Source organism: Electrona antarctica, assembly GCF_951216825.1.
Source record: "Electrona antarctica genome assembly, chromosome: 19".
Lineage (NCBI taxonomy): Eukaryota > Metazoa > Chordata > Actinopteri > Myctophiformes > Myctophidae > Electrona > Electrona antarctica.
The window spans coordinates 33,332,739-33,344,853 of record NC_136800.1 but is presented as its reverse complement, the minus strand read 5'-3'; the positions used below and the strand labels follow the sequence as shown (position 1 = coordinate 33,344,853).

The following is a 12,115-nucleotide window of genomic DNA, read 5'->3' as shown; positions in this document are numbered from 1 at the left end:
TATATATATATATATATATATATATATATATGACGATTATGCAAAAATAATTGCGATCATCACAGGCCTAGGGATGATATGAGTACAATTTACAATTGAGGCATTTAGCAGATGCTCTTAACCAGAGTGTCTTACAGTAAGCAAGGTAAACACCTTTTAGCTTTAATGTCTTACTGTACCATCACCATGTGCTGTTTATACATTTCTGACTAATAAAGTATTCAATCAATGCAATCAATCAAAAACAGTGTAGTGCCTCCGTAAACTAGGATCGCAGGTGGATCAAGAACATCCATCTAAACAATATACTATCGAAAATAATAATATGTACATTGAACTATAGGATACCTGAACAATTAATGAACCAAGCATATGTCGAAATCTATCTTACATTTTACGGTGTGGTCAAGAAAAAACAAGCCTAAGTAATTTAACTCGGACCTTGTACAAACGGAACCAAATGGACCTAACAACACTAAGGAGTGGAGGGTTATGCAACAGAGGAAAATCTTGAAATGGGCCTTCTTATTGCATGCCTTATCCAGGCAGGGGACTCTAATGCTGCGTTCACACAGGCAGATGCAGAAGATACAAAGGTGCAAAGCTACACGGTGTATTTGTAGCTTTTGCAGCAGCTACAAACGTTGGATGCATCTCTGCATCTTCATGTGGCTGGCTCCCATTGACTGTAGCTTTGCATCATGCCCATGTGAACGCAGCAAAACTCTCAGCGTTTCTCTGGGTGTACCTCTCAACCCTTGTATCTCCATTGTATCTCCTTGTTTCACATTTCTATGTTGTCCTTTTATTATTTTATACCTTGTCATGTGACAGTGGTTAACATGTAAAATGTGCAAAAATAGCAGATATACAAGCTCACAAAGCGACGTGGAGTGACACATTGAGAACTTGTAATCTACTATTTTCGCTATTTAATATCTGTAGGTTTAACCAATGAATATATCCATATCCTGAAAATTAACAGTTTTGCACATACAAGGTATCCGCCCATCTTTGATGGCAGCTTTCCCCCATGCTGCAGATTCATCCTATCTAGAGAGGCTGGCCGAGGGGGAGAGGTTATGAAGAAGGCACAAAGATAAGTGTGGCTGATGCCGCTCCGAATACGCTCAGGCAATAACCAAATCTATTTCCATTCCCCATCCAGAGCGAATAAAACAAGATGGGGAGTTTCTGTACTGCCGCGAAGGATTTACCGGCTATAATAACCATGATGAATGTCTAATATTTTAGCTGACATCCCAGTAAGGGCAGTGGCCGTGGTGCTGCACCCCAAGTGATGGTGGTGGTGGATATAAATTTAATGGTATAAGCGACTGGAGAGTTTCTCCATCTGCCTCTATTTGCCATGAGTAAAAGACGGTAATGACTTGACTGGGGCCGGGAAATGGAAGAGCTGCTCATTCCAGTGAGTGTAAAAGTGCACGTCGTACTTGGTTTATTGTGGGAGAAGACAGTGTTACGAGTGTGACAGTGGATTTTAGGTGGTGGAAACCTGCCGGGGGAGATTGTTCTGATGATGACCATGTATATGGAGGGGTTCATGTGAGATGTGAGTAGGCCATTCTTTACACACTCACTCCAACTACAGGGCTAAGTAAGTAAGCCTCCCAGGCCATGACTCATGAGGCCCATAGGGCAGGAGCCTATCTCCTGTTTCTGTAGCGTGAGGCAGCTTGATGTACAAGTACACCCCTGGACATGATGATAGTATGTCGCAGGGACTTAAGTTACCCCAATCCAACCCTTGATGCTGAGTGCCAAACAGGGAGGCACTGGGTCCCATGTTCAGAGTCTTTGGTATGACCCTCCCAGTCTCAGGGCCACTTGAGGGACACTCTAACCACACTTAAGGTTTGGCTGACCCTCGTCCGTTATTTGAGTAGAAACAATTAATAGACAGGATATCACTGATATGGTTGACTGTATACAATTTTCTTTTCAGATGTTGTTTTCCATGAGCATTTCATCATCTTACTATTTTATTCTATCTTTCTGTTATTGTCTTTTTCTTTATATATATATATATATATATATATATACCATATCATAATGTTTGTGTAGCAATTTATAACCTGTTCTCAATAAAAACTTATTTGACAAAAAATAAAATGGTAATGAATAGGTAAAGTATTCAAGAAGCCATTTCCTGATGGGGCCGGAGTGGTGGGTAAAACCTTTAGACCTTTGTTTCAACAGGCTTTTAAGATTTAATTAAATCTTTTATGCTTCATTAAAGTAAGCACTGTGAAGCCGGGCATAGAAGCGAGTGTCTATTTTACTGCACCGTTAAAAGGGGGCAGCTAGTTTCTCCCTTTCTTTTACGAGTCGTCCGTTGATACTGTTCAGCCGGCCTCCTCGGCGGGCTTTTACTGGAGAACGGAGGGGGTGTAAGAGGGAGATGGAGTGAAGATATAAGTCTACGCAGGATACTCGAGCATGTTGCTCCCCCTCACAGAGACACAGTGGAAGCTAAATGACTGACCTAGCATCTGGTCACACATCACCCCCACACCAGGCCATTGATAAACACTACAGCATTCCACACAAACGCACTCACTGTCACATGCACGCACCCACACACACAATAACAACAACCCTAGGCGGTTTATAGAACTACTCAAGCTGCTGAAAGGCATATAGACCTCAACGCACTACGACATTTTATCGTGTATTGTCATGAATATATACTGTATACTGTAGCTGTTTTAGAAAATGTGTGGTCGTTTGCTCATTTCCCAAAGAAGCCTGGTGCACGGCTCTGTTTGTAAACAAACAGTAACATCAACCATGTTATCATATTGCTCATTACTAGATGCAATACAAGATGGATTTAGCATCGTCGGTAAGTAAATGCCATGTCATTGGCACAGGTTGCTGTTTCTTTTTTACTTGCCAGCATGTCTGATAAATGACGTAGCGGTTCAATGGGTCCACATAACATCAAACATGTTTAAGCTCATACACACCGAACTGGACTGGGTAAACTGGAAATTGACCCAAACTGTGTGAAGTGCAAGAATTTCTTTAAAATAATTTTTTGACCCTTTTAAGTTGTTTATTAATTATCTCTGTGAACATAACCATGTGATCCCTTTCTTTGTATCTTAGTTATGTACTCAACCTATTGGTTTTATACCTGTATATATGTTGTGTTGTTTGTATGTCTGGCCTCGTGGGGAAAGATGGTGGGTGGTGGGTGGGGAGGATTGGGAAAGGAGTTGTGGGAGAAAATATAAAAACAAAGTGTTGTATTTTCTTTCTGTGAAACTTGCATAATATGATGTCATACTCTTTGAATAAAATGTATTTAAAGACAATTTTTTTGAACCTTTACTTATTCAGGGAAGGCCAACTGAAAGGCCAACTGAAAGCAGAGCACTTGTTCACGTGCAGCTTCAGGTGCACATGAACTTAAAAGACAAACGGAGAAACAATCAACCACAGCGTGAAGAGCATGCATAATTCAACAGTGACTTAAACGGATCAAGTGATATGAAGTTTATACAGTGTCACTATATCTGTGCCGAGTAAAATCACCTAACATTTCCTTAGGTCTGTGTTAACACGGAGAACATCCAGCACCAGAAATTCATGTGAATGTGTATAATAGTTTGCTGCTATAGACGTACTGTAAGGTAAAAGGGTAACTTATTTAAGTATTGCATGTAAATAAACAGTGGACAATGTTGCTCCCTATGTGCAGAAGGTGACGGCCACCCAAACCAAACGTCTGATAAACTAAAGTGTAGTGTGATGTGTGCATTTATCTCCTGTAATAAACGCACAACTGTAGGTAGACTACATCATGTGGTTTAATTAGGAATAGAGGCAGCCGCATGCCATGCATATTTAAATAATATCACCATAGTTTAAAACGTTGTCTGCACAATGTGTTTTCTGCAGTGTGAGGCAATCAGTATTTCTATAAAAGAACCCTAAAGTAGCCTCATTTTCAGTTTCTTGGTTGGCTCATTTAGAATGATGAGAACATCTGATAACTTATCATCCAACCATATCCCCCAAATGTTAATAATACCCTTTGTATTGGTGTTTATGACACAGAGTCCTGTAGGGACTCTGCGGGAGTCTGAATTGGAGTGTGTGAGAGCTGCAGGCTTGTAATTATGCATGTGATGATAAGGTGATGCATAGCGAGTGAGGGCTCTCAGCTTCATAAGCATGTGTAAGAGGTTTGAGCTACTCCAAATGCGAGAGTGCAGAGACTCTTAAAAAGGTCTCCTATAGAGCGTCGCAGTCCCGCACCCTACCAGGGCCCAGGAAATGATTCTCCGTTCATTTTCCTCATAGACTTTTCAGAAAGTATTTATTTAAAGATGTTTACGCCGCGGACAAAGCCAACTCTTGTCGTGACAAATCATGACAACAAACACAATGTTTTGGGCCAAACAAAGAATTAGAAAGAAGAAAAAAACGGCAGGTTAGAACACCTTTTTTGTTTTTCTTCTTTGTAATTATTTGTTTGGTCCAAAATATTGTGTTTATTGTCATGATTTGTCACGACTCGAGTTGACTTCGTACGACGCTTAAAAGGTCTTTAAATAAATACTTTTTGAAATGTCTATGGGAAAAATGCATTGGGATTCATTTCCTGGGCCTGGCGTCGTCATGACAGGGGGCGGGACTGCGACGCTCTATAAGGACATTTGTTTGTTTAGTTTTTACCCCACACACCCCCAATTTAGTTGATTTACCAATTACCCCATCCCATACATTTCTGTGTTGGAAACGTGCCACTCCCTACTAGCCCACCCGCCAGTGAGGAGTGCTCACCAGGAGGACCTATAGATCTCGGGTCCTACTCCTCCCGTTCGAGTGAGACACCCCTGCGCCCCCAAGCACTGGCCTATATGGATTTGCACGCGGCAGCTGCACGGAGGCTTTATAAAGCCATAACTTCCGAAGATATCAGAGGGACAAGATAATAAACCGTTTATCCGAACTCAATTTTCACTAGGAAAAGGGCTGAGAGAACCTACATGCCTTCACCTTGTGCATGGGCAGAGATGCTGTAGCAAAGCGGAAATAAATATGCGTACAGTACATTGTCCCTGGACGCGCACGCACGCACGCACGCACGCACGCACGCACGCACGCACGCACGCACGCACGCACGCACGCACGCACACACACACACACACACACACACACACACACACACACACACACACACACACACACACACACACACACACACACACACACACACACACACACACACACACACACACACACACACACACACACACACACACACACACACACACACACACACACACACAGTCAAAGAGTCAAATCTATTACCCTGACTCGCCAGGAAAAAGGGCATAATAAGTCTCAAAGTGCGCGTTTAATGGGGTGTGAGCAGCAGATGTGTACTGGATGTGTGCCCCGCGGTTGTGTGTTTACACAGGCAGACACTAGTTTCGCTTTAGATGCTTATAAACATTGGCAAAAAAGCGGAGAGGAGAGCAAGAGGAGGCAGCGCTGAATCAGCCGCCCGATATATTGCTGCCGCGAATGCACTGCGAGGCAAATGTGGGAATGCAAGCAAGCTCAAATGAATGCACACACACTTGCACATACACACGCAGAGGTGGTGCTGACGGATGTCCAGTGTTGACATCAGCACCATCCCCACTACCAGTCCCAGGGTATACTTGTTCAACTGATTTCACACGCACGCACGCACGCACGCACGCACGCACGCACGCACGCACGCACGCACGCACGCACGCACGCACGCACGCACGCACGCACACACTACTGACCCCATTAAATGTGACTGTGCTTCCACAATTTATGCCCATTGGCTGGCATATGATGGACAGAACCTGTGTTAATTCAGTATACCCAGCATCTAAAGATGGCAGGTCAGCACTGGAGAGACCTCATAAAGAAGGGAGAACATCACACACACACACACACACACACACTAACGTGAGCGCGCACAAGAGCGCACACACACACACACACACACATGCGCGTGCGTGTGTGTACACACACACGCACATGCACACGCACGCACGCACACACGCACGCACGCACGCACGCACGCACACACACACACACACACACACACACACACACACACACAGCCACTTAACTCTCAACTTTTCTCCATTCGGTGTATCGCTGCCCCAGAGCAGAGGCTTTTTGTAATTGACCTTCATATTATGTGCATGAATCTTCCGCATTAAACTCATTAATTAGCTGCTCGCTTCTTTGCCGCACAGCGAGAGAAGGAGAGAGAGAGAGAGAGAGAGAGAGAGAGAGAGAGAGAGAGAGACAGACAGAGAGAAGAGCGAGAGAGAGAGAGAGAGAGAGAGAGAAGAGCGAGAGAGAGTCACAGGGAGACGTGAACAATGTTAGCAAACCTCGGAGGCTGCGTTAGGAGATCATACACGGGTGGGCAGAGCATTGTTCCGCCTCGTAGCGCTTGGAGGCGGGCCCAAACCCTGCTTGTCTCTGATTCATGCATATTTGGATTGGGAGAGGCCGGGTGTGTTCCATATCCCTCCACAGTGCGGGCAGCGAGCGCAAGAGACACATCACTCACCAGAGGTGTTGGTTTTCAGCGGACGCAGGGGAGATAAAACATTAGATCAACAAGCAATTAGTCTCCCCTGTGGGTGAATAACCTAAAAATGAACTGGCTGAGTACAGACATGAAACACTCCTTCCTTTTCAAGTACCGTCGACTCTACAGGCTTATTTTTTTCCGTCTCGTTCTTTCGTGTTCTCCACCTCTTCTTCCTGTTGTTGCCCGCTCCAGGATTCCCCCCCCCCCCCCCCTTTTCATTTCTGGGTCTCCCACCGGTAATGATTCTGTTTGTTACCTTCTCTCCCCATGTTGCTTTTTCCTGCACATGATTGACAGCTTTGACTCCCTGTTAAGGTTGTCTCTCGCTTCTCTCTCTTTCTCTCTCTCTCTCTCTCTCTCTCTCTCTTTGCCCGTGTCACCAAACCTCCACCACCCCCACCACCACCACCACCCCTCTCTGCAGCGGTGGTTGACAGAGTCGGGTCAGCCGTGGATCAGTGGCCACTAATCACAGTCTGACAGTGATGACCTGATGTCAAGCTTCAAGCCTGGCGACCGGGGGAGCAGATGAGAGTGATGAGCCCCACACACCGAGTCACTGCTGCAGACACCTCTACACAAATGAAGAGGACATAGAGCCTCTTATCTCTTAGCATGCCCCCCCCCCTCCTGCTTCCCCATTCCCCACATCCTCACGTGGCCAGAGGCCAAGCTGTCTAAAACAGAGTTTGTCTGTTATGTCTGCATCAATTATGTGCGTCTCCTAAAAAAGATCAATTACAGGTCGTGACACTATTTGCGTAGCGTCATGAAACAGAACCGCCCGCAACCAGGAAATGCCTGGTAATTATTTAACCACTTTATACTATAAACCCAAAGGTCTTGGTGAAACAGACTTGAGTTACGACTGCACGGGAACTGCTCTTTTTCCTCACAAAGAAATCTCCTCACAAAGGTTTACGGAAAAGAGCTTGTAGATGTTTGACAAATGTCCCCCCCAGAATTGGTTAAATATTTCACAATCACACTCATTAGGAATGTGAAAGAAGGATCATAGTTAATGTCTTGTTTTCACCAGCATTGGTCTTGTGAAGCCAATTTGTACTTATAGGTGTACAAATAGTTTTATCTCAGAAAAAAACTATGTCTAAACCTAACATTAACCCTAACCTCACGATCACTATGCCTAACCCTAACCTCAAAACCACGCCCATCTGGGCGAAAGACCGGCAAAAAGAGGGACTCCGCCACATTGACATCTGCTACGAGCCACGCCCGTTGCTCAGTCAGAAACACATTTGGGAAAAGAAGAAGAAGGGAGGAAAAAAAAGAGTAAACAACTCTGGCATTCTGTCGACTCAATAATATGTTAATCGAAGACGCATCTCATGCATGATTTGTACAAGGAAAGCTACAGTATTGATTCGACAAGAACAAGTGTTACATGCAGATGTATGCTGATCGCTGGTGTTCCTCTGAGCCGGCTTTGACAGTGTGTAATAGGCAGAGCAAAAGGAGTTAGTGCTAGGAGCAGTGGCGTGCACAGATAGACACTAGGGGGTGCTAGAGCACCCCCTGCCCTTTTGGCAATGTGCCCTTTTGAAGAAAAAAAAGAAACAAAAACTTTTTTTTCTCTTTTTTTTTTTGATTTTTCAAAAATAGCAGACCTACAAGCTCATAGCGCGCCACTCGGTGGCGCGCTATGAGCTTGTAGATCTGCTATTTTTCAATAGCTAAAGCATAACATAATGCTAACACCAAAAGGGGTTCCCGCCCAAAATGGATTAAGGCAACCGGCCGGTTCCACGCGCTGCACAAGGTGCCCTTTTTTTAACTTGAGCACCTGCCCCTCTAAATGTCTGTGCACGCCACTGGTGCTAGGAGGTTAGACTGTGCGACGAGCTTTGCCGGGTCTGTAATAAAGTGCACGCCACAGGCAATACATCATAGATAGGGGAACATTGGCAAAATGTCACATAGGCCTGCATGTGTGTTTAGAATGTATAGCCATTCCATTAAAATGTATATAGCCCATAAGATTCCAAATGTAATTGGAAACACGCAATTTATAGAGGGAGAGGAATTATACTGGCTTGTCATAAAAGTATCACCAGGTGTGCGTGAGATATAAATGGAAATATACAGGTTGAGCTGTGAGCACCCAAGGCAATGGATTATATGAGCAATCTGTGGGGCTTTGGAAATGGCTTTCCTACTCAAAACCAATCAAAGTTACACTAAGTCCTCCCATGACTTTCTCTTTCGGCCTTCCTCTGAAGTGCACGCAAGGTTTATAAACTGCCAGGAGTGGCTTAGCAGAGCGACTTGCCGCAGAGATCGTCAAGAGTATACTTGGACAAGATGACATTTTCGTGGGAGTGATGAAGTGATAAAGAATACACTTAGTACTTAGTGTATCTATATACTTAATCGCATGGACCCTGTTCTGGGGGCGATGATTCAGCAAAAAATAAAAAAGTTCAGAATGTGTCACAAGGTGACACGTTTCTAGGTTGTTTTCTTTCAGCGAAGGGGAAAAAAGGAGTGCACCTAATATAGAGCAATCCAATGCCCCATGACTTAGCGGTAGAACTTTGGTCTCTCATGCGGAGGACCTAGGTTCGAATCCCAAGTACAACAAAAAAACTGGAGGTTAAATCTTTTTATTGTATTTTTTACATAGAAATAATCCACTATTCCATCCCATTCCATAAGAGTGTGTCCCGAAAAAAATGTGACTCACAAGTTGTGAGTCAGCATCAGTGACCCTTGAGCAAAACCTCTTAGCCCTGCAGTGGACCCTTAACCCCAGCCCTCATCCATCACATGCAATAGATCGGAGGCATTGGAGTCATGCATAAGACCCCCACCCTCTCTCCCTCACCCGCATAAGCTCGTACACACCGGCTTATAGTCATGTCAAGACCCCGCTTGACCCTCCCACCCCCCACCCCCTCGGTTCAGTGGCTCGTTGCTCGGTCACTCGTAATGACAGCTCCCTCCCGCTTGAAACCCCCACGCGGCTGCAGGCATGCGGCCCCGTGTGATGAATCGGGAGATCTTTCGGTCAAGTGGGCGAAAAGGACAAACTCGCTTGTCGGCATTGAGATGGAAGGAAGACGTGGACGGAGAGCCAACAATCCACGCGGCGAGAAAAAGACAATCAACGGCTAAAGGCCAGATTGATATTCCATCTCCGTCTTCTGTCATTGTTCATTTGCTGGCCACAATCCGCGTAATGAGCCGCATTTCCAAACCAGGTGCTCAAGGCCTTAGACAAGGTCAAACAGAAAGGAAAAACACAATGTGAGCGTTTGAGGCGGAGACATAGAAGCATGTGGCTTGAAAACAAAGTAGGCTATTAACCACTTAACCACATGAACTATTAACCACTTAAGCACATGAACCCAAATATGGCCCTAATCTGGGAATGTCATAATAGCCGAACACAGCAGCAGATCTACAAGCAACCGTTTGTGAGCTTGTAGTTGTAGATCGGCTACAGACAGTATGTTCACAGAGGAGATTTGGAACAAAAGTAGGGGACCAAGTACAGACCTCTGGGGGACCCCGGCCAACACAGTAAGGTGGTTATTACGTCATATTTTGGATGACTGGATGGATGGATGGATGGATGGATAGTGTGAAATTGCTTTGAAAACGTTCTCATATAATAGCATACCCAAACTGCGGACACCAGCAGGTTTAAAGTGGTTAAATTTAAAGGTCTGAACAAAATTACCTCTTTTGCGTGTGTTACGATGTATTCCTCCCCCAGATTGAGTTGGAGTAGAGGCTGCTGTTGTATAATCTCAATCAATAGGGGACTCAACAGAAAAACATCATGACATTGAGCTAACCTCTTTTTTTTTTTACACAACTCTTTTTTCTTCGGCAGGGGTCATGTCGGTGACATCACTCTGCAGGGTCTGGACAGTGTAAATCACAGGTGGGGGGATGGGGTAGGGGGTGCGCTACGGTACAGCTGCCATGCTCAATGGGAAGGGGTGTGTGTGTGCGTGTGTGTGTGTGTGTGTGTGCGCGCGCGTGTGTGTGTGTTTGGGGGGGATCGGGGGTGGTGGAAGGCGGAATGCCGAGTATGGGAGGGTCCCCCGAACCTCCGCTCTTCTCCGTCATCACCTTCTAATCTCCGGGACGAGGAGAATGCAAGGGGGGAGAAAAGAGAGCTGGAAAGGTTTTCTCAGGGATAAAGGAACGGTTGAAAGAGAGCGCCGCTGGAGCATACCTCGTCTGCTCCGCTAAAAGCCGTGGTGGTGAAGAGTTCCTCCCCCAGAACACTCCCCTCGGTCATTAATCATCTGTCCATTCTGGCCCTGTCAGGGGCTCGCTCCTCGTAGCTGTAGCACGCACACACACACACACACACACACACACACACACACACACGTCTATTCTGGCCCTGTCAGGGGCTCGCTCCTCACACACACACACACACACACACACACACACACACACACACACACACACACATACACGTCTATTCTGGCCCTGTCAGGGGCTCGCTCCTCACACACACACACACACACACACACACACACACACACACACACACACACATACACGTCTATTCTGGCCCTGTCAGGGGCTCGCTCCTCGTAGCTGTAGCACGCACACACACACACACACACACACACACACACACACACATACCCGTCTATTCTGGCTACACACATTTTGGCCCTGTCCCTGTGCGACGGGCATGCATACACACACACACATCATCCGTCTACCCGCACATGCACGTACTGTATAGCCCCACGCACACATGCACGCACCGACCTCTCTCTAGTCTACAACTTTCTTTCTGCTTGCCTTAGCCCTCCGCACTGAACGCAGTTCATCTTGACATACCCGTCGTCTCCACCAACCAATACAGCAGCAGTCTGACGCTGCAGAAAAGCCCCGAGCCTCCAGAGCAGGTAGCGAGATCTTCCAATTAGACTGGCTTTGAGAATCGGCCATACAGCTCTACTGCATAAACCCGGCGAGGCTAAAGTTATATCAAACCCCAAAAAAGGGAAAGACAAGGAGAAATGAGTTTAGAACAAAACAAGATGACGGTCTGATTATATGATTTCTGACACAAAACCCTCATAAAGCCCAGACAGCCGACAGATCAATAGGCCAACACCATGCCCCTGCATAGCAATGTGTTGACTCACATTCATGTGTGATTTGGTTCAACAGAGGGCAGTGCTGCAGTGAGATAAGCAACAAGCACAGGCTGTGGGAGGCTTTCCGAATGGCTGTCACCAAAAACAAAACAGACAGGCCTATATATGTGTGATTCTCAACAGCAGCCTGTGCTGCACATAAGGACGCAGAAAACGCAACAGACTGGATGCTAATGTTGATGTGCAGAGCAGGTGGCTGGCACACAATGAATGCAGGTATACATACACGCATTCTATCGGAATGATGTGTGCGTGTTCACGTGCCTCGATTATAGGATTAATGAAAAAAATGGGAAAATAAGAGATGTATTGATATAAGAGCAACAAAGATGTG

General features: G+C 45.6%; 1 protein-coding gene across 1 annotated transcript in view; it reads right to left on the bottom strand.

The window, feature by feature from the left end:
- Nucleotides 1-770, bottom strand: part of LOC306943120 (ephrin type-B receptor 1-like) — a gene marked incomplete at its 5' end in the record, with an annotated part of 106,696 nt that extends 105,926 nt beyond the window's left edge. The window contains one exon of the mRNA XM_079529322.1: nt 749-770. Within this exon, the coding sequence (XP_079385448.1) occupies nt 749-770 (22 nt within the window). The remainder of the gene's footprint in view (nt 1-748) is intronic.
- Between the last annotated feature and the right edge of the window lie 11,345 nt (nt 771-12,115).